At 39.8% G+C, this 24552-nt stretch overlaps 1 protein-coding gene across 2 annotated transcripts in view; it reads right to left on the bottom strand.

The window, feature by feature from the left end:
- CA8 (carbonic anhydrase 8) overlaps positions 1-24552 on the bottom strand; it is a 93736-nt gene that overhangs the window by 59994 nt on the left and 9190 nt on the right. For both annotated transcript variants that reach the window (XM_054246779.2, XM_078353567.1), the window contains exon 3: positions 16457-16581. In XM_054246779.2, the coding sequence (XP_054102754.1) occupies positions 16457-16581 (125 nt within the window). The remainder of the gene's footprint in view (positions 1-16456; positions 16582-24552) is intronic.

Raw genomic sequence — 24552 nt, forward strand, 5'->3', positions numbered from 1 at the left:
GACTAGAGCTAAATGCAAGCTAAATACCTATCAACAGCAGAATAAATAGATTGTGGAAAATTCACATAATACTACACATGAAAATTAACAAATGAAAATGATACATCACACACAAATGATTCCCTAATCATGTTGAACAAAAAAAACATGGTGAATGAACAAAATAACACATAGTGTATTTTCAACATATATACATTCTGTATTCACCAGCAATGTACGAGTGTTGGCCAGGACGTAAAGAAACTGGAACCCTTATACATTGCTGGTGAAATTGTAAAATGGTACAGCCACTTTGGAAAATGGATGAGCAATTTCTAATATGTAAATCACAGGGTTACCATGTAACCCAACAATTCCACTCCTAGGAATATACCCAAGAGAAATGAAAACACATAATCATACAAAAACCTGCACACAAATGATCGTAGCCACATTATCCATACCAGTGAAAAGGTAAAAAGCAAATATCCAACAACTGAAGAAGGGCTAAACAAAACACGGCATAGCCATCCATGTAACAAAATGCTCTCTAGCAATATGAAGGAATGAAGTATACACTAATACATGTTACAACATGATAACTTTATGTGACAGAATCAGTCAGAAAATGCCACATATTGTGTGATTCCATTTATATGCAATGTCCAGAACAGACAAATCTACAGAGGTAACAAGCAGATTACTGGTTATCTGGGGCTGAGAAGAGAGGGAATGCAAAATGACTGTTTCTTTTTGGAATGAGGAAAGTATTCTAAAATTAGTTTATAGTGATGGTAGCACAACATTGTTAATATAATAAAACCATTGAATACCATACTTTAAATGAGTAAATGTTATGGTAAATTATATCTCAATAAAGCTATTTTTTAATGCAAGAGAGTAAAATCCCTCGCTTATATTAAACATTCATTCGTAAGGATCTGATGCTTAGAGTTAACATAGCCACCTGACAAGCATGAGTAAACGAAGCAAACAGGAAAAAAGCTAAAATGCTGAAATAGCTTAGCAGCAATACAGAAAGAAATTGGCCCTTGGAAATATGGCTGAATGGCCACATAAACCAACACTGGCTCCACCCTTCAGGAATTCCTGTAATGTGAGAGGAAATATTTCCTATTATTTTTTAGTTGTATCTTTTATTGTTTGCCCTAAACCAATGCACTCATACAATGGAGAAATATGATGCTGAGCAAAAACACTCCATTAGTTACTTATATCAAATCTTTTAGATGTATGCCTAGCAAACATAAATAAATAAAATAAAATTTACATTGTGTATTTTCATTACAATCCAAATGCTGGCTTCTGATAGAAAGGTAATATTTCTTAAAAATAAAATTGTGTCCAAGGATAATTGAGCTTTTTGCTCTGATTTAGAGATTTTCATACAAAAAAATCTAAAAAGCATTTTCTATATCATTTTATAATATCCCCAAAAATAAGGACATGAAGAACCTAAACCAACTATGAATGACCATAAAATGTATTATCAGCTAAAAATAGTAGTCTAAACCTAATCCCCAATCTCTTATATTTGCCTCATTATTTCCTAATAATTAAGCAGTAGATCTTTTCACTGATCTCCAAACAAACCATCAAAGCTCAGTAAGCTCTCTACAGTCTTCTGTCCCCACGTTGGTTCTAACACTCATCCTTTTCCTTTTGTCAAGCCCATCATCCCATTTCAGGTCATGTGAACATCAGATCTGGTTTTTAGCAATGATTTCCTAAAGGGCATCACCTCTTACGACCAAAGTAATTGACTACACTTCACTTCATTAGAAGGAAGGGTTTGTAAGGGAAGTGATTTCTGCATATTTTTTCACTAATGTGTTATCCTAATACTTAACTGTCTAGAGCACACACAGAAGGTGCTCAATAAATATTGAGTGAACAAATAAAAAGTTCAGAACTGTGCAATGTTAACAGTGAGGTTCCACTGTTCTTGGTTGAATAATACATGTACATCATACATCTGACCAAAACACAGCTTCTCTATGGAAACTCCATTCGAGAGCTTCCATTCTTTGCCCTCAGCCTACTATTCTAAATTTATCTCTAATTACTTAATTTCTAGTTCCTCCAAACTCCAGCCAAAATAGACTATTATGAAACAGTTATATTTAATTTTATACATATATAGTACATACATAAACATAGCTATATATATTGATGTGCCATTAAATTGCTATAAAATGCTATGGAGAAAGACAAATTAAAGAAGGTGGACACAGGTTCCAAGTAGATTAAGGAAAGCTCGGGTTGGCTTCACAGATTATCTGGCATTTGAACAGAGATTCAAAGATGCTAAAGAAGCAAGCCATGAGGCTATCTGGGGTCAGGGCAGTGGGGAGGAAATCCTCTAGACAGAGGACAGAGCAAAGGCAAAGTCCCCTCGGTGGGAGAAGGACATCTCTGTCCTCTACATTCTCAGCACCTGTCACTATGCCTACAATCTTCTCATCGATTCTTCTGACCACCTTATGTATAGCCCACTACATGTATACCAGGAACTAAAATTCTATTAGAAATCAAACCAAACTTTCAAATATCGAAATTCCTAGAATTTAGCTTTGAGTTTAATTACATAAAAACCTCAACTACTCGCACATTCAGCATGACCATATTTGACCTTGACAACTTTCTCCCAATTCCCTTTCCCGCCATGTCATTTAACAACACACAAGGCTCCAGTTCATGGATAATACTATGTACATGCTCACTGAATATTATTCTAAAAAATAACTTACCGTATTTAGTCAGTCCAATTTCATACCTCCTAACTTTGTTACTCCACAGAAAAAGGTTGGACGAGAAAGGCTGTTGGAAGAAAGTCATCTGCCATTCTTTCAAATTTTTGCTCAACCCCTCCCATAAAACTCAATATTTATTCAATAATGCATTCAAAATGCTTCTGAAATTAGACTAGAACGATCAAGTATAATTTTTCCTACAAGGAAGCCTCAAATTTAAATGGAATCAAGAAGCCAAAGTCTAGTTGTCCCAAAGCTTTTTAGCTCACTTCGAATCAGTAATGCCAAGTAGGACAAATCCTAACAATCTAAAATAGAATTACGTAGTGCTTACACAATACTGGCTTTCACATCAAAGTCAAAGTTAAGTCTCGATTAAAATTTAGATGTGAGTAAATGTAAAATATCCATGAAATCTGATGCATCTCCATTTGCAGCTTTCATACTCAATATTATTATCTTTATTTTCTGCTAGTATAATAAATGTATAAAGTATAGAAAGGTATGAGAGCCCCCAGGTGCACTGATGGGATATGTACATTTAGACTGAAAAATAAGATGAATGAGAAGGGTGTGACAGAAAGGGAGAGATTCCAGGACCATCAGTTGATAACAGCAAGCTGTAGTGATTCCAAGGAGTGTAGATATCAGGACAAAGTCCCTCAGAAAGACACACCCAAAAGGGCAGGTTCTGCTGGGTTGCCTAGGAAACTCAGGCAGAGCCATATACTACCCTGTGAACATTAAGATCACCAGACTTTAAATGGGGATAGAAATTCCAAAGCTGAATTCTTTCCCTTGAGAATACAAACCAACTCCAATTAGCAATAAATAAAAGCTAGAATCTCCTAATCCTTAGTTTAAGTCACTCTTCTGTTGTGGGGAGAGAGATCAGCACTGTTCTGGGTAAGAGTCAAATTCTATAAGGCATAGCATAGCTTCAAACATTTTAATCTCCTCACCCTACCTAGAGCTAAGGACATCTTTATAACTTTCCAAGGAACTGCAACCCCAACTACTACAGGGTGACCATTCCAAATCCAAAAATCTCTATTCCAAAATATTCGAGTGAGGATTTCTTTTAAGTATCATCTTAGCACTCAAAACGCTTTAGATTAGAGTTCAGATTTTCAGATTTGGGATGCTGAACTAGTGAATATATTAATATATTGCAAATATTCCAAAATCTGAAAAAAAATTCAAACTCCAAAATACTTCTGGTCTCAAGCATTCCAGATAAGGGATACTCAACCTATAAAAGCAATGGCTGAGGGTGGTGGCTCATGCCTGTAATTCCAGCACTTTGTGAGGCTGGGGCAGGCAGATCATTTGAGGTCAAGAGTTCAAGACCAGCCTGGACAACATGGCAAAAACCCTATCTCTAAAAAATAAAAAATAAAAAAGATTAGCCATGCATGCATGCATAGCGATGCCACACACCTATATAGTCCCAGCTACTCAGGAGACTGAGGAGGGAGGATGGCTTGAGCCCAGGAGGTGGAAGCTATAGTGAACCAAGATCTCTTCACTGTACTCCAGTTTGAGCGACAGAGTGGGACCCTATCTCAAAAATAAACAAACAAATAAAAGCAATATGGATAGCAATGAAAGTGACACTATCATTAAAATAGTTAAAATTCATCATCTTCCTTCACAATGGTACCTCACTTTATGACACTTTTTTTTTCCCCATTAAGTATACCAGAATTATTCCAATAATTTCATTCCACGGATATTCCATTTGTCAAGTTTCATTTCTCAGCATCCTTTTGGCTTTTTCCAAACACTCCTCAAGCTGAATCCATTTATCCTCAACTGCGTCTCTCACGCCACCTCTTCTTTTGCCATCCATGTCTTGTTTTCCCATTTGCATTCCACCACCCTAGGCCACTCACTGACATCATCTACCTATTCAAAAGTGCTAGTGGTTCTCAGTTGCCTCACGAAGGCAGCATCTCATTCTCAGGAAGAAGTTAGGCCCTCCTCAGCTTGACTCCAGAATCCTCAGTGGTTACCGCTAGTGCCCTTTCCCATGCACCATGAGGAGTCCAACATTTCTGCCCTGCCTCATGCTACTTTCCCATCCTGATATGGACTCCCCAGCCTTGTGTACCCAGCGAACTCCTACTCAGTCATCAAAGCCCAGCTCCAACATCCATTCCTTTCTAGAGTATTCTCTGAGCTCAGCAAAAGTCAGTTATTCTCTGATCTGTGTTCTTTATATCCCATTCCGAGGGCTTTCTTCATACGTAAGTAGTCGCAGCAGCTTCTGAGTAAGCCTGCCACACCAAGGCAATGTGAACTGCTGGCCTGGATTCTCTGTCATGGTCGTACCCTCAGCACCAGCCACAGAGGCAAATACATATCAGTGGCTTCCTGAGTGTGTTTTGAACTGACTTACATTGTCACTTACCCCTTTAATCACTATCTTTTCACGTTTCTGTCTTACTTCCACCTCTCTAAACCAGACGGTAGAAGCATTAAACACAAACTTTTTTTATATTGTCTTTCTCACAGGGTTTGGCTTTAAACACAAGACACTTAAACACTTATTTGTTGAATAGTATATGCCACTCTACCATCTCGCTTCCCTCACAGACTCAAAACTCAGTGAACAGCCTCTGGAAGAGAAAGAGCTAACACAGAGCATCCATTGCAGCTCAGCTGAGGAGCAAGTGACAGACCGTGGCCAACAGTACAGCCTTGATTCCTCTGTGACCCGCACCACTGCCTGTATGTAGACGCCTTCAATACAGTCAGGCTCTGGATCAGCTAGGTTCGAAAACAGTAAGATTGGGAACGCAGTTGAACAAACCACGTCGGAGCTGGTAAGCTAATTAGGAACAATGCCCACTGATAAAAATCTGTAGTATTTGTTCTCCATAACAAGTTGGATAAGTGATATTTGTTTTTAAAACTCACTACAAAATATTTCCAGTGCTGTACAACCCAAATTTGAAAGAGGATTAGTGAGCTAAGCCCTGGACCAGGGTCACAGTCTTTGAAAAGTGAATCATCCAAAACCACCTTTCGTTATATCCATGGTTCAAACAGGATCAGCTCAGGCTAAGACAATAAATTGCACAAAAGCCCACCCAAGTAAATTAGAAAAAAAAAAACCAATAAACCCTGGATAATTCAGAATCTCTGCTTACCCTACCCTATCCCTAAATCCTTTTAGAAAGTAGAAAACTGTTACTCTTAGATACAAGGAAGCAAGCAAAAAGGGATATACATAATCCCGGATGGCTAAAATGAAGAAACCCGCAGTGAAAGGAAACTGGTTTCCTTTGCTGATTCCCAGAGCTTTGTCCTCTTGTTAGTGTCTAGTGCCAATGAGCTTTAAAGGCTAAGTGGGAGAATTTGAGAGAGCCGTCAGTCTTCCTAACGGGAATGCTGCTTCCCTATTCCTGATTTCTGTAAGGAGGGGTTTTCCCTGAACAAAGCTGGCTTTCCTCTCCACTCCTCAACCAACTCCTCCTCCTTTTTTCTCTTTTAACTCTTGTGAAATCTGAACTACTCTTAGGGAGCAGACTCATAAATCCTACCTAGAACATCCCCGCTCCCCACCCTACCCTCCCCGTCCCTGCCTACTTCTGGGAGACACTCTTCTCTCACAGTAAGCTGTGTCTCCAGTGTAGTTCTGTCCACAATAGAGGTGATGTTCTGTTCTCCATCTGATGATGACTCTAAGAATACCTGATTTCCTAATTTGTTCAGAACTCAGGCTAGGGAGAAGGCATCTCTCTGTGTTGGATCTCCTCTGAGAACTCACCAATTTATAGTTCCTAAGTAATATTCCTGGGAAATGCATTAACTCTGGAGCCAAATAAATTGGTTCTACTGAATAAACTCTATCATCCAGAGGTTTAAGTGATTCATCAAGCTGAGTTTAGAGAATTAACTTGCCTTTGGGTTCCCAAGTGAAGACATTAATTTATGAAAAAGGGTCTACCTTTCATTTTTCAGGCCTTAGAATAAATGTCTTCCTTCTGTACTTAATGTTTATACTCAATGACTTAAAATCAAGTTCTATTCATTTCAGGTTTCTCAAAGAACAAAACTATATTGGCCTATGGTACAACATTTACATCTAACATACCTAATAATGCTCTTAAATTATTTTCAGAAAGCACTTCAAGTGAGTATCAGATTTTGTTTAACATTTCCCACCACTACATGAGAAATTCAGTGCAAGGTGCTTCCAACATCACGATTAATTTCTTTTTTTTTTTTGAGACAGAGTTTCACTCTTGTTGCTCAAGCTGGAGAGCAATGGTGCAATCTTGGCTCTCTACAACCTCCGCCTCCTGGATTCAAGAGATTCTCCTGCCTCAGCCTTCCTAGTAGCTGGGATTACAGGCATGTGCTTGTACACCCAGCTAATTTTTTGTATTTTTTAGTAGAGACGGGTTTCCCCATGTTGATCAGGCTGGTTTCGAACTCCTGACCTCAGGTGATCCACCGCCTCAGCCTCCCAAAGCGCTGGGCTTATAGGCGTCAACCACCACAGCCAGCCTACACTATTAATTTCTACAGTCTCTCCCTGAGTCGTATAAGGTTAGGTAGAATTTTACTATCCTTATGTACTAATGAAGGAATAGAGGCTGAAAAGTCAGAAAACAAACGTAATGGTGAACTGCAAACAAAATGCAGTCTCCCTGAATAAGAATTTACATTGCCAGAGCAGGGTGCTGCCTAGGGAACAAACCCTGTGACAAAAAGCTTCAGCGTCTCAGAGGGGTCACAGTATGCTGTTCTAGGCTTCCACAACGAATTTTTGTTGTATGGAGCCCTACAAAGCTCAGAGAAAATATATTCAAGCACAGCAAAGCAGTAGCAGGGACGCAATTTCCTTACTAACACCCCTGTGCCATTTTAAACTGTCATTCTTAAATACCCAGAAAAACAACAAAAGTAAAACATATGGTTTTTATAGTTTAAAAACTTACAGAGTTAAAAATCTCCTATCACCCTTTGACTCAATGAGAAGTTTTATCGTACTGTTGCCCAATTATCTTTCTCAAGGCAATACTTACTTCCCTTACAAAACGAAGTGACAACACAAATTTTTCTGGATATGAATGCATAATCATCATTTAAATAAAAAGAGGTGTCAGGAACAACAACCTGGAAATGTCATAACTGATTAGACTTATAAAAGACAATATGTTCAACTAGACAGGGAAGAAGTTTCAAACAAAAAATAACTTGACTTTATTTTCTCCATTTCTATATATATATATGTCCTCTCCATTTCTTATTTAATAGTAACAAAAAGGTTTTTTGTTTCATTTATTTATTTTTAATTTATTTTATTTATCTATTTATTTATTTTTTGAGACATAGAATCTCATTCTGTCGCCAAGGCTGGACTGCAGTGGTTCAATATTGGCTCACTGCAACCTCCACCTCCTAGGTTCAAACGACTCTCATGCCTTCGTCTCCTGAGTAACTGGGACTATAGGCACCCACCACCACAACCAGCTAATTTTTGCATTTTTAGTAGAGCTGGAGCTTCACCAGTTTGGCCAGGCTAGTCTCAAACTCTTGCCCTCAGGTGATCCGCCGGCCTCAGCCTCCCAAAGTGCTGGGATTATAGGTATGAGCCACTGCGCCCAGCCCAAAAAGCTTTTTGTATCCCCGTCAGGATGCTTTGACAAGATTTTTATCATCACAATCACAATCCCACTCTGATATTCCATCTCTTCCTAAAAATAGGAAACACAGCAGGGTTTACTCTTTGCTGACCTCCGAGCTAATGTTTAGCCCTTTTTCATAGATGAGTTTTACAGACAGGTTGGAAGAGGTTTACTAGCTTGCCTAAGATTGCAGAGGTTAGATGTAAATCTAGGTTTTTTCCAACTTTGAAGCCTACACTCACCAACTACATCATTCGTACTTCCTCCCACACTGCCACAGTCCTGAGGGAGGAAGCCACGGGGGTCCCAGGTTCTCTAGCGGCTCTTCAGAACCTACTCCTTTCTTAACTCTTCCCCATCAAGAACACTTCCTCCCCCGTATCTCACCGATTCTAATTTTGTTGGGTTACTGAAGATAGTCTAGCTAACAATGAACCATGACTGGTTATCCCTAGCACAATGCCTTTCGCATACTCATTGATAAATATTTTGTGTGGTTGACAGTCATTCACATCTCAAACAATATATCTGCGTTCTAAGAAACGTCTTCAAAATCTTCCTCTAACTAGCTTCTGATGGCCTGAATTTGCACACTGCACAGGCAGCTTAGGGGAATGTGACAGAAACATGGTTTTGCTTTCCATGGTTTCAGTTAACTGCAGTCCAAAAATATTAAATGGAAAGTTGCAGAAAATAAACAATTCATACATTATAAATTCTGGGTAGTGTGATGAAATCTCACACCACGCTGCTGCATCTCACCCAGGGTGTGAATCCTCCCTCTGTCCAGCGTCTCCACACTATGCACACTCCATGCCCATCAGCCACTTAAGAGGTCTCTCAGAGATCAGATACAGCGTCATGGTACTACAGTGCTCGTGGTTCAAGTAACCCTTATTTTACTAACAATGTCTTAAAGTGTAAAAGTAGTGATGTTAGCATATTGTTATAATTTTATTATTGTTCTTGTTAATCTCTTACTGTGTCTAATACATAAATTAAACTTTGTCACAGACATGTATGTATAGGAAAAAACCAAGTATTAATATCTGTAGGTTTGGTACTAGTTACAGTTTCAGGTACCTATTGGGAGTCTTGAAATGCATCCTCCACAAAGAGGGGACTACTATATCTTCTAAAGCAGCAGTCCCCAACCTTTTTGGCACCCGGAACCATTTTCATGGAAGATAATTTTTCCACAGCCTGGGGACAGGGGATGGTTTTGGGATGATTCAAGCACATTACATTTATTATACTCTTAAGAAACAATCTTATTTCTATTATTATGATATTATAATATATAAGGAAATAATTATACAACTCATCATAATGTAGAATCAATGAGAGCCCTGAACTTGTTTTCCTGCAACTAGACGGTCCTATCTGGGGGTGATGGGAGATAGTAATAGATGATCAGGCACTAGATTCTCATTAGGAGTGTGCAACGTAGATCCCTTGCATGTACAGTTCACAATAGGGTTGATGCTCCTACGAGAATTTAATGCCACCACTGATCGGACAGAGGGCAGATTCAAGAGGTATTGCTCACTGGCCCACCAGTCACCTCCTGCTGTGCAGCCAGGTTCCTAACAGGCCAGGTACCAGTCCATGGCCCAGGACTTGAGCATTCCTGTGCTAAAGACTTGCCCATATAGAAAAAAACAAATAGGAGACAAACCGCAAACTGCATTTGAACTCCCCCACTGTCTGAAAACTGCATTGTCTGTTGTACTCATAGCTGTCTCCTTAGCACTTAGTCCAGGGCCTGAAGATGAAATACTTTGGATGGATGGACGGATGGATGGATGGATGGATGGATGGATGGATGGATGGATGGATGGACAGACAGACGGATGGACGGATGGATGGATGGACGGACGGACAGATGGATGGATGAACAGATGGATGGATAAACAAAAGAATGAATGGATGATTATGTGTTATTTAGATTAACCCCAGTTATGAACTATATATTCAAATCTCAGGCTATTTATTATCTGAAAACATATTGACAGGAAATGTATTTTCTGTAAAATTTAGATCTTTCAGAGCCCAATTTAAAATATTTTCTACCTGCAGTATCTATAACCTTAACTGTACATTAATTATATATTATACTCATTTACAGGAATTAATTTTTAGTTTTTCTACAAATTTCATAAAATTAGCTGTAACATAAATGCTCTTTTTCAAATTTGGTTTGCCAAAACAACCTTTTGTACATCCTCAAACAACAAAAAATGAGCTACTAAAAGAAATACTAACAAATATAAAATCAAAAGTAGCTTCAAAGTGACTTCTCAAAGGTCAAGTTGTTCTTACACACTTCTGAGTGGGAATACAGTTAAAAGAACATTTGTTCAACATTGTAATTCATTTTCTACACAGTAAACTGTGAGGTTTTTGCATGAAATGTAAAAATAAATATGCTGAATCAAAGCAGAAACCATGATTTTTATGAAGTAAAATGCAAGCATTCATCAGAATTCAGGAAACATACAATTTTTTTGCTTTTTTTCCTGCAATCACGACTTCTGGAGAGGCCACTGCACAAGGCTCTAACCCCTTCATCTATTTATACACAGGCTCAATCTTCCAGCTCCTTGGGAGAGTCCAGGATACCAAATAATCATCATCATTATTATATTTAGAGACAAGTTGTTCCTTTTTTCTGGTCAAAATAATAAGACTTCCCAGAAAAGCTGAACATTCAAATTTCAAATCATTTCTTTAGTGTCGGTCCTAACTCCTCTTAATACAAACCTTTCTTTTTACTCCCAAAGCAACCTCAATCCAAAGTATTAACTACAGCTACAAATGAAATCTCAAACTAGAGTTGATTTTCCTGGTAACTGGCTTTGGAAAGTGTAAAAAGCACTGCCTAGAGCAGAAGTCGGTTCATGGGCCATTCTGAGGTTGTGGCCCTGAGCTAACCTCCCTCCTTCTCCTCCCCAGACCTCAGTGAGCACCTCTGTAAAGTGGGCAGGAGTAGGCTCTCTACTAAATCCACTGCCTCACTTATCCCTGTTCTTGGAGGTAGCAGGGATTTCACCTTTGCAACACACACCCTTCCTCTGTTGTCACAAAGCCACTGAAACTTCACAGCCTATAAGGCATAGATTTTTTCCTATGTTACATAAGAGTTTAGACTAGATGACCGCCAAATTTCCTTTTAAATCTCTATTTCTTTATCCAATCTTCAGAATGTTCACTCACAAATAAAGTCATCCCATTCCATTTCTCTGGAAATCAGTGGAAGTCCCTATTTTAGAAGAGGTTCAACAAACATGAAGCTCCAGTTGAGATGTTCCTCAAAGTAAAATAACTTGAAATGTCATGATTTCACTATTAACCCGGCAAACTCTTCCTGGGATCTCCTTAGAATAGTAAAGTAAGTGGATAAAAATAAATCTTTCTGTGAGGTGAGCATGCAAATGACTTGGGAAGCAGCAACCTTAAAGACCATTCACTGTTACTAAGAAACACTAACTACCAAATGCTACCATTTGCCTGGAAAAAGAAGAAATATGGGCTATCTGAAGACCTGGTCCAGGGCCCAAATGTAGTATTAAGGATTAGCACTATATTATGAGATACAGTCTTCAGAATATTTTTGTTGGTCTATTTTGTAACCAAGGCCTAGACTCTTCACAATTAAAGCATCCTGCTCTGTACAATAATTTTTTTCTCTATTTAACTAATGCACTCAACTTTCTCTCAACAGCTGGTATGTGGCACAATCATCACTAAGTCCTCCCAGAATACACAGAGCAACAGCTGCTCTTTAAACAAAATATAAAGGAAGGTAAGTGTCCAGCCTCAATATGGTTGGAACTCCTTCTTGGCAATTCACTCTTAAACTATAGACTTTTAGGCTCAAAAGGCAAGAAAGTCAGGCTCACCATACACGATCTCCTGCTAGTCTGTGGGCTGGATCAGTGCCTATCTCTGACAAAACTATCATTCACCTGTAGTGATGCAAGAAAAATTGAAATAATATATGTTTTTAGAAATCTAAATCTATTCAATTTATGGGTCCATGACTTTGGCTGTTAAAGATTCTCTCTTTATAAAATGATGAGGACAGCAGAGAGTAATGTTCTTAATTGGAAAAATTAAAACTTGACACACTGTTGGTCTCTCCATCACTTTTTTAAAAATTTTTATTGATCCAGAATAAAATCTAACTGTCTGAGACACTTTCTTCCCTGGAATTATGAGAGTAGCTATTCATGTGTAAAAATTCACCGTAATTTACCAAAAATCATACAGACCACAGAGTTAGGCTACTTTGAAGCAACAAAGATGGCAGTGTCCACAGTCAAATGACCCAAATAGAATACACAGCCTGAAAGTAGAATGTGTACCTGTGACCCTCAATACCCAGGAGCCTGATATCTGTAACAAAAGTTAATGTGAAGGGAATAAACAGTTCCAGTGGAACGCTGAATGCATGGCGTGTAGCAGTGTGTTAGCAAAATGGCAAATAATTCATATAGCACTGAAGTTGGACTTCACAAGCTAAGACATCCAACAAAATCCAAAGAAAATAAGGACCTTCCACAGCCATGAGAAGAACAAACACATAATAATTAATTTTAGTTGACCTCAAACTTGTCTTAAATCAAAAATCTTATACTCACATTAATGTCTTGATTGAATATCACAATGTAAAACACTCACACATCATGTAAAAGGATTCCAGCTAGAACTGGGCGCAGTGGTGCACACCTATAGTCCCAGCTACTCGGGAAGCTGAGGCAGGAGGATCCCTTGAGACCAGCTCAAATCTACCCTGGGAAACACAATGAAACCCTTTCGGGTAACAGGAGGAAAAATGCAGCAAGATTACATTTTTCTCTTATTAAGGCACTGTCATTTAAGCATAAACCTGAAGTATTCACAATAGAATTCAGGTTTACCAGATGAGAGCATGGTAAGCAGTGTTGGATGGCTGCAGAAGGATGTGTGTTTCTGAAACCTACAAGTCCCAAGATGGAAAAACACGAATGGCATACCTTATACATCTTGCTTAGTGAAGAGCTGCAGTTAAACTGTTTAGAGAAACAAATTGGGTTAATCTTTGAATTCCTGTCAGTTCTGACTACTGAAAGTATCAAAAATCTCTTTAGAGCTGTTGTTATATTTATAATTTCTAAAAGGTGAGGTAGATGAATTTCTGTTAAAAGCCCTTCCTGCCGGGCATGGTGGCTCACACCTGTAATCCTAGGACTTTGGAAGGCCGAGGTGGGTAGATCGCCTAAAGTCAGGAATTCAAGACCAGCCTGGCCAACATGATGGAACCCCGTCTCTACTAAAAATACAAAAATTAGCTGGGCATGGTGGTGGGCACCTGTAATCCCAGCTACCCTGAAAGCTGAGGCACAGAATCACTTGAAACTGGGAGGCGGAGGCTGCAGTGAGGTGAGACCGAGCCACTGCACTCCAGTGTGGGCAACAGAGCAAGACTTCATCTCAAAAAAAAAAAAAAAAAAAAAAAGGCCATTCCTATGTGTTCCATGTAAGAGATAGAGTATTTGCTTATGGTGTCTGTTTAACAAGCCAGTCATTTAATTTTCAATAAGATCAACAAAAAAGAGGTAGATGCACAGATATGTGATTCTGAGGGAAAAAAAAGTCAGACTTAAAATGTAAGCAAAATATGGAAAGTGAACTCAAAAAAAAAAAAAACTGGAAAAAATATCATGTACCCAAAAGGGTATCTGGTCTTACTCTCCACTGAGCTGCTGGCCATGCCCTATGCTTGAAGTGGCCCTTGGTGGCAGTTCACGAGCAGGGGACCCGTAGTAAGTTATCTACCTAACTGTGTATGAGCCAACTCATCCCCACTCCCAGGATATTCTTCCACATGGAAACCCTCTCTCCTCTCTTTTCCCACACCACGAGAGCCCTCTCCTTCTCAAAACCCACCTCAGTTTTCAAGGTCTCCACAAAAATAAATCAATAAACAAATAACTCTGGCTTGCAGAGATCTCCTTCTAATTCTGCACACCCATAGCATTTACACACTCAACAGGATACAGCACTAAGCACACATCGGATGTCTGATTCAAGTATTTTCTCTGGGATTGGATCAGGGGTAATCTGGGATAAAAAAGAATATAAATATTATTAACTACGTATTTTGGAAAAATCATAGTCAGCAATTCCATTATCCTAAATATAAATATTTCTGCAGAAACAAAGCCTCACTACCAGGATTTAATCTTCATCGAAACAAACCATTACCTGTGCTTAATGGACCAGAGCTGTTGAAACCCCACAAAGAAACCAGCCCAATCTGGACGTTTGGTCTGGAAATGCTATCTGAGTACAGAGTAAAGAGCGCAGCTTGCTAATTACACTTCCCATGGCTGTAAGTTCTGCATGACACAAACAAAACCATGGAATTCTCATCCAGAGGTTCTTGCCTCCCCATTTGCAGCTACCTCTCCCCAGAACTTTTACTACAGTCCGTCTTTGGGGGCTGAGATGAAATGCACTCAGTGGCTTTTCATACCCAAATAATGAGGCAGGGCAAAGGCCCTGACAGTCTAGGGTGGTCCTGCCCCTCACTTTGTGCCCCACCACCCAGTGGTGTTAACTGTCTTGGATTTTGTGTCTTCTTTCCTTTTTGATGTCTTCTGGTGTGAATTTTTCCTTGTCAGGTTGGCCGACAATGGGACAGGAGCCAGAAGGGACACAGAAGCATCATAGGCAGTAGCAAGGAGAGGATGTCTGTAAGCACTGAGCAAACAGCTCTTAGAGAGGTAAGTGCTGAAAGCCTTCACCATCAATGCCTCTGAGAAGATGCTTCTCCTTACTGTCCACATCACTGTACGCCTCTTCCACTCTTCAAAATACTGGTTTGGGTTTTTTCCTCTCCAGCCTTAAAACATGGAACAGTTCACTTCCAAAGTTCAGGTCTTTTTCTAATGAAAGAGATATCCTGAGCTTCCAGATATTTTTAAAATTATAATTAAAGTAATGCTGAGAAACACTTCAACAGAATCCTCTAAAATACATGTATTACTGACATAAAATTATACAACCATGATTTCCAGCCATTGAAGTGGCACTGAATGTCATATCTGATCATGAGCAACTTTATATTTAATATTAAGCCCATGCACAGTTGGGAATGTCAGAGAAAAGACTGGCACAGTCCAGCAACTCCCAAAACATGCTCCTATATGCCACCAAAGGGTTATTTTCTGGGGTAAACTGAGGTTCCTCCTAGAAATATCATCAAGGCCTGGACTGAACCCAACATCCCCTCCTTTCACCAGCGTGAACTGTCTGTCTCAACTGTGCCTGGCACTGGGCAAATGATGGGAGTAAAAATGGGGTGAGAGGGAGCTCCGGTCCCCAGGAGCTCACAGACAGTGAGAAAGATGCTGTGGATACTAAATGGTACAACCCATGGGGCCAGCACTGTGGCAGCGCCCTAACAAGCATACAGGGAGCACAGAGAGAGAGAAATTAATTCTGCCTAGGAAGGCAACTAGAAAAAGTCCCACAGAAGACCTAAGATTTCAATCAGGTATCAAAGAAAGAGCAGGAGTTAAATAAGAACATAAGTCAGGGTGGGAATTCTCTGGACAAAAGAATCACTCTTGAAAAATCTCTTTCCCTCTCCCTCCCCCAGTGGTTTGGAGTGAATAAAACCAACCCACGATTTTAAACTTGCTAACCTAGACTTTTCATTACTGTTGTGGTTTCTCCAACGGTGTCTGTCTTCAGCTCGTCACTTATTCACAACATCTATAAAAGTAAACTACTGAATCTGCAGAGGCAGAATTTTTACCAGATTAGAAACACTAGGGTGAAAATTAATACTGTAGAGTGCCTTTCGGGTCACGTGCTCATGCGCACACAGCATGCCATGAGAGTAGACAGGAAGCTTCACATGCTGCGCTAGGCTTCCGTTGCATCCAGCACTTTCTAAATTTTAGCATAAACTGATAAAATTCAAGGGCTATGCACTACTTTGATTTTAGTAAATCACTGAATACTTTATTCAGAAAACAAGATTTTTACAAGCTGATTCATTCTTCTTACCTCCATGGGAAAAGCTTTGAAATTAACCGTGTGCTCAGAACCACGCTGGTTTTCTCTTCCCCAGTGAAATCTCACTTCGTACAGTTCAAATTCATGCCCTTGAGGCAATGGTCCTCCCGAGAGAACTGAAAAAGAAAATAAATGTTATTGAGTAAGATCACACATTTATTAGCTCAGCATTATAAATATTAGAAACTTTTTTTTTTCACCAAAATGCTCTCACAGGCTCTACAGATTAAATTCATAAAGCCAAATGAGAAAAGTATCACAACTGTGAGGTGAATTTAAACTATTTAGGCTTGGCTGACATTCTTGTATTGGCCATTCAGACATAGTAGAAGTTCAAACACTCTGAAAAACTCGTAATGACATATATATTTAAATTTCCAGTGTGTTTTCAGTCTAGAAGTAGACAAGGAAAACAAATTCCTCCCTTAGAGACTTAAGCTTGGCACTGATCAAGAGACAAAAATATGGCTTGACTCTCTGACCAATAATATTCTGTAGACGTATAAATAAATTAAATCGCATTTGCAGATCATCCACTTGTACTAGAAGGCTTTCCATTTAGACAACAGGTATGTGGACTAACAAAATTTTTCATGAAGAGGATTGATCAGCACTAAGTTAATCAACAGTGAAATCACACTTTAATAGCTGATGGACATTCATTACCACAAATGACACCAAATAAAACTGCGATAAAATATTGACAATACTCAAAATATTAACATCAATCCCACAGGACCATGTGCCTCTTTCTCATTGCTGGATATGATCAAGAACTTTATCCCCAACAAGGGCACACTAAAGGATGATGAAAAATACATTTGCATGAGAACCCGTCTTAAAGCAATAAAATTCTTTAGTTAAAACCTCCCTGACAGCGTATGTACCAACTTGAAATAAAGTTTCTTACAAACAAATGGTCAATTTCAACACAAGTAAAAGTTGTTTAACTCAGGTCATATTTCGTCTAGCAACTCCCAATTCTGAACAGTATCAGCTAAGAATTTTACATTATTTAGCTAACAAAATTCAACACCTTCCCTTTCCTAGAAGCAGACATTTGAAACAGATTGTTCTTCACAATTGAGTTGCCTTTGAGGAGGACACAGAAGATTCCACACCTCTCTCAAGGAAGAGTTGTCATTCATCCTTACCCTAAAACTCAAAAGAGAAGAAAGCCAACTGGTGCAACAATATTTACTTGTTTGGTTGGCTCTTCATCTAATGGCTTGTTCCAAAAAGTATTTAAGGCTGCTTAGGTCAAGGTACAAACAATAGAGTCAGACAAAGTAAATTAGGAAGAAGAACAAAGAGAAACAAAGAAAGAGGCAGAAAACAAATGGAGAAATGAGGCTATAAGACACAATGGAGGTCATGGAGTCCTTACTAAACATACCCTACAAATCTGCTCCCAAGCTTTCTACAAGCTCAAATAACGAAGACAAGGAACATCCAGAGCAAGAAGTAACTTTAATTTTTCGAGTGGATATACGTCACATCAAGGGGAAGAGAAAGTGAGATTTGTGACCTTTAGGATAAGATTGCCCTGCATGATTTTAGATTTTAGTGTTTGTCCTCATGTCTGGTCTGATTTAGGTCACACAACAAATCCAAGGGGAGAGTGTTATCACCAACTCCACAGACAGAGCAGAAGAACGGTGTGAGAGGGACTGAGTGTGACCTGCCGCAGTCAGCCTCTGAGCAGGCTCCAGGACAGGGCCTGGAACTCGAATCTTCTGACCCATGTACCACGGGTGAGGAAGGAACAGGGAAAGACAAACTTTGGTAACTGTGAGTATGAACTACAAAACAATGAATTATCTAACTCTAGATTTATAAATTGAAGTTGCTCCTTGGAGAACTGCACTTCACCCTATTTCCCAGCAAAATCTAAAACATTTTAATACGTGGATCAGAAAGGTTTATAGATATTCAGAACCACAGTACAAGCTCACTTCACCTTCCTCTTCAATAAACATCCATTCTGTGGATTTAACAATGTATGAAATGTTTCTAAATAATCTCACAACTCATTCCTTTCTCTTGGCTGTCCAAATTTGGTCTTAAGAAATACCAGGAAGGAGACCAGGAGTCTACCCACTGTGGACCCCACCTCCCAAACCAAAAAGAAAAAAAAAAAAACAGAAAATAAACCCCTCGTCACTCCAACAACAGTGAGACCCAAGGCCCCAGCGGGTGAGCTCTACAAGGCCACTTCTAAAACAAAGCGATAAAACTGTCCTAGAAAAGGCTCAGCTCCACGTGGCTAAGGAAAGAGAAAGAGGAGTATCATAAAATGAAGCATAAGTGAAATGGGAAAGAGGATTTTTAAAACTCCTTCCCCGAGACCCCTCTATCACATACACTCAGAACGCACACACACAAAGGCACATGGTATTTCTAAAAACTGTTCTGTTATAGAGCAGTTTACTAATTGCACCATGCTTCAAAAATATACTCCTCACACGACCAATGCTCAAAATTTCCTTAACGGCAATGAAGCCTTCCACTTAAACTTGGAGACAGTTTAAATGAAACACCGTGGAAATTCAAACGGCACCAACCCATGTTTTGATAAGAAGAACTTCAAAACCCAGGAAAGTTTACCCATCCTTCCAACTGGTATGTTTCTGGTCATCTACTACACATACCAGGTACTGTGTTAAGTATTTAGGATACCTTGATTTTGACAAAACAGACAACATTCCCTGGCCTTGTAGATCTTACATTCTGGTAGGTTAAAGTGTAAATTTATAGTTTTCAAGATCATATTTTTTCTGAGTCATATCTGGTTACTACATGGCAGGTTTATTAACTGTGATGTCATGATACTCAATAAAACTACAATAAAATAGTTATATTCTACGGAGTGAAAGGAACACTGAGAAGGGAAGTGTTTTGCCCAAGCCTGGTTCTCCAGGGAGAGGTGATGAAGAGGAGGCTGCCAGCCAGGAATCAGGCTCTGGGGACCTTTCACTGTTGCTGCAGATGAATCATCCAAAGTTAAACCACACTAAAGTCACATGGCCACATAATGCCATAAAAAATGACAAGATTCTGAATTCAGAGTTTTATGAGGTTCCAGGTAAGAGCATTACCCGTTCATCCCCCGAAAGTGATTGTGTTTATAGACTGAAAATAAATAGCGCCTCTGTTTTATCCTTCTGGCAACATCCTCTTCAGGCATTATTCTCCCTTTTTACGGCTTACTTTTTTTTTTAGTAAAGAAACCAATCATATCAGAAGGGATAGCCTTTTCCTACATTTATGAATATCAAATTCTGCTGAGGAATATTGGGTCACTACATGGCAGGTGTATGAGTTATGATGTCATCTGGTTCAATAAAGTTACAATGACAAAACATGAAACTCCTACTGATGACATGCTGAATTTTTTTACAAAAGGAACTTGTGAAAAGAATATAAAACAAACTGATGCCATTACCACAGCCTTGGCAATTGCATTTATAAGACATAAAAAAGAGTTCCCTGAGGAAGCTTCTGCAAGATTTGAAAACCCATAAAGATCTGATGTATATACATTTATCTAAATCTATCTAAGATTCTACAATCCTTTGCTGAAAACAAATTTACCAGATAATTCAAAGGCTAGTGCTCAAGCTTTATTTCTTCTCTTTTAATGTGACTTCAACACTAAATTTTTAGACCAACTCGATGCCTGGACCTGTGCTGATTACTGAGTGCATAAGCAAGAAAGATCCAGCCTCGGTGTTGACCAGGCAGTCTCACTGCTTAAGGGACTAAACTGAATAGTCTATATAGAACACATCAAGAACGGGAAAGGGTAGCAGGAGGCCAACCAGTGAGGGACAAGCCAATAACAAGTGCGAATCACCAAGTCCGAGAAGACGTTCCCAAGAAAATGCCAGCTCAGCTGAGTCTTGAATAAGCTGAGAGGTGAAAAGTGCATGCAGAGTAGAGCAAGGAGCCTGGGAAAGGCTCTGAGATATGAAGCAGCTTAAGTGTGTTCTTGGAGAATAAAATCAGAAGTTAGCGAGTCAAAGGTGGGCATGAGGAGGAGACGTGCCTATGCTTAGGAGCTGGAGTTTCTCCTGCCCGGAACCATGGAGGGCTTTTAACCAGGGGACTAACGTGATCATATTTGCAGTATTTAAAATACTATTTAATTTAAAGTATTTAAAGTATTATTTATGCAGCATCTGCACAGATGACAGAATAACAAAAGGGAAGCCTAACCAGTTCGAAAGCTGCCGTCATGCTGGGTTGCAGATGGTGAGGCCAGGAGATGGAGTCTGCAGAGCCACACCTCCAACACAGAGGAACCCCCACAGCAGAGGGTCTCTGATGCACAACCCAAAGAATCCAAAGGGTTCATTCTTATTTTACTTATTGTTTTTTATTTTATTTTATTTTATTTATTTTTGAGATGATGTCTCACTGTCACCCAGGCTGGAGTGCAGTGGTGTGATCTTGGCTCACTGCAACCTCTGCCTCCCAGGTTCAAGTGATTCTCCTGTTTCAGTCTCCCTAGTAGCTAGGATTGCAGGTGTGCCCCACCATGGCCGGCTAATTTTTGTATTTTTAGTAGAGACGAGGTTTTACCATGTTGACCCGACTGGTCTTGAACCCCTGACCTCAAGTGATCTGCCTGCCTCAGTCTCCCAAAGTGCTGGGATTACAGGCATAAACCACCATGCCCATCCCCAAAGGGTTCATTTTTAATGGGTTTAAAGACTTCATAACCTCGGAATAACTTTGAAGGAATTCCAATTCTATCTCTAAAACTTCCCTCAAAATAGAATTAATTAGTTCTTTTTTAACATTCGAAGCCTTAAAAGCAAAAATTTTTCATTATTTTTAAAGTGTTTTTGGCTTTTAAGCTATAGTTCTACTAAACATCTTCAGCTCTTAAGGGTAAAGATCACAACAACAGCACAGAGAGCAGGCCTGGCAAAGTGAAGCACAAGCAAAGTGAGTTTCACACAGCAACTCACCAGGTAATTCAAATGCAACGAAGTTAGCCAATAACAAAGACAGTCATTAACTCAGCCAGGTACAGCGGCTCACATCTGTAATCCCAGCACTAAGGGAGGCCCGGGGCGGGAGAATCACTTGAGCCCAGGAGTTCATGGCCAGCTTGGGTAACATAGCAAAACCCCTGTCTCTACTAAAAATTTAAAAATTAGCTGGGCATGGTGACAGGCCTGTAGTCGCACCTACCAGAGAGGCTGAGGCGGGCGGATTACTTGAGCCCAGGACTTGGAGGCTGCAGTGAGCTATGACTGTACTACAGCTTGGGCAACAGAATGAAACCTGTCTATAAAAAGAAAAAGAAAAAAAAGAAGGAAAAAGAAATTTCGCCCTGACATTTTCTCACCACCTCAGTATCAAACCACTCAAGCTAAAAATCTAGAATTTTTTTTTGTGCTTACACTCCTCTTTATACCACCGCAAAGATGTTTAATTTTAATTTGCCTGTGTACCTTAAATGTTAAGATTCCTAAGGGACAGTGACCCATTTGTCCTGCTGAGAAGCTAAATGATACATGTGGCAGCCTTAACAAAATTCTCCATACTCCAGGAGAAAACAGGATCAATAGACGGGTCAGATCACCCTGAAATGTGATGCTCGCTTCGACTCCATGTTAGGAGAGAGGGACTCTGTCTGCTACCTTGAAATTTGCCCAGGGCAGAGGTAGAAATATAGTGACAGAATCTGAAACCGGGTCCAGTTATGGGGGTCCATCCCAGCCATCTCTTCACTGATCCCCTCCACTCCCCTGCTCCACATAACTAACCCATGAGATTCCATAGGCTGCATCACAGAGTTCACTCCTGTGTCTTCCCTCCTTTTCCACTGATACTGCAATGCCTGCAGTTTTGGTTGAGTCTCTTGTACTAACCTTCAAACTGCCTCACACTCTCTCCCAGATCCCATCTCATTCAGTGCTGCCAGCTTGATTTTCTTTAAGCAATGTTCTAATCATGACTTTATCCTAAAAAAATTAAGGTTCTACTTTTTAGCCTCTGTCCAGGGTCCCTCATGAATCTGCTCCAGCATACCCTCTCTATTATATTTCCTGTTAACCCCCTTTATCATAAACAAATCTCTTCCAGACATACTGAAGGATTCGCCTTTCCTTATACGACCTCTAGAACTTCCCATATCTGTATCCTTTTTGCAAGCTGTCCCTTCTTCCCACCCACCCCAGGCTCCCCATATCCAAATGCTATTAATCCTTCAAGGATTATTTCAAATGCTGTTTCCTCCACAAATCCTTCCCTAAGAATTTCGACCAAAAATAATCTCTCCCTGTATAGCTATAACATATTCTATGACCTACCATTGAATCCTCCTTGAGGGCAGGCTTTGCATCTGATTTATACTTACCTTATCCAAAGCATGTAACTGCTTGCAAAAGATGATACCGAGATTGCCAACCACACCCTGCAGGCCAGATGAAACCAGTGAACATCTATGTTTAGTTCACAGGTGCACATCTCCAGCTTCTCCTCACACATTAAACATCTGGCAAGCTAGGCCTGCTCTCTGCAGCTGCCAGTTCCCGCAGTCCCCTCTGTCCCTATTGTCTTGTCTGCTGACAATGCAGATGAAGCAGAGGGTCAGTAGCTATTTACAATCTTTTGCTCTCCTGGTTGCTCTCATATATAGTATTATATCTTCCTGGGTCTAAAAGACAAGTGACTCTGTAACTCCCATGATTTATTAAATAATCAATATATAAGTATTGAGGGACGGAGGACTGTCACATGAGCAACAGCTGAAAGAACTAAGAAGGTCTGAAAAGAAAAATGGCAACTGCTTGTTATGAGGACCATAGTATTCGAAAGAATGTCAGTGTGGAAGTATAATTATGTTTGTTTGAAATAGGTCCAGAGACCTAAAAGAGAAACAATGACAGAGACCATAGAACTTTTTGACTTTTGGAATTGCTCAAAAGCAAAATGGATTTTCTTGTGAGAAACGGATTTCCTTCCCTGAGCTATTCAAGCTGAGGCTGCCCACCACCTGTCAGGGAGTCTGAGATGAGAGGCTGCGCTGGTCCATGCCACTTAGAGAGCCTGTCACTGCGGCCCCTTTCCTAAGCTCCTCTGCTGTCTATGGGGAAACAGAACATTGAACAAAGGAGCACACAGTCTATACAGATGCCCTGCTCACGGGGTACATGCAGGAGAAGAGGGTTCAGGAGGAAACCTTGAGAAACCCTGTTATTGAAGCACACTGGAACCTGAAGTAACAGCAGAGAAAAGGCAGTCAAAATCAGGAAGACATGTCAGGCAACTGTGTGGCCCAGAGACTAACAGGAGAGAGAACTTCCAGAAATTCCATTTCAGATGCAGCAGAGTTAAAGTTCAGTAAGAATATGAAAATGCCCATTGGATTTGGAGGGTGATGAGTTCATCAGTGACTTTTGCTTGAGAAGTTCCAGCAGAGAGGGATGAAGGGAGGGCTCATGCCCCTGAAAATCCTCCAATTTAAATTAAGGCTGTAACCACAGATGGGATTATATATACAGGAACAATACCATTGTGATTATGTTAAAAGTTTTAGTTTGATAAGTCTAACCATTCAAATTATACTACAATTGTTCTAAACTTGTTTGGCAACTCTTTTTGATTTGTTAATATAAACAGCAAAATAAAAAATACTATAACCCAGGCCAAACACAGCCTCAGGTAGGGCTGAAGTTTTAGCACAGTGGTATTGTGAAGTCAGCACTAATTTCTAAAAAGAACTGTGCTTCTTGTGTGGATTTTTGTTTAATTTACAAAGACAGTATGCTGTATTTCCAGGGGGTACCTCCAGTTACACAAGGAAGATTGCACTCAAACATCTATCTGCCATCACTTCTCAATTCTCACTAAATGAAAAGGGCATAATTTGCTGGAGCAAAATGAACAAGACCAAAGAACAACAGCAGAAGAGAAATGCCCAAAAAACTGGGCAGTGGTGGAAAGCAGACTGAAAGGTAGTGTCGTGATTCAGCAAAACAAAGCTAAAAGCTAAATAACTACAGGAAGGCCACAAGAGGCAGACAATTCCTACCACAGAACCCAGATGCTATGGCATGAGTGCCTGCATC

This window comes from Callithrix jacchus, chromosome 16, assembly GCF_049354715.1.
Source record: "Callithrix jacchus isolate 240 chromosome 16, calJac240_pri, whole genome shotgun sequence".
Classification (NCBI taxonomy): domain Eukaryota; kingdom Metazoa; phylum Chordata; class Mammalia; order Primates; family Cebidae; genus Callithrix; species Callithrix jacchus.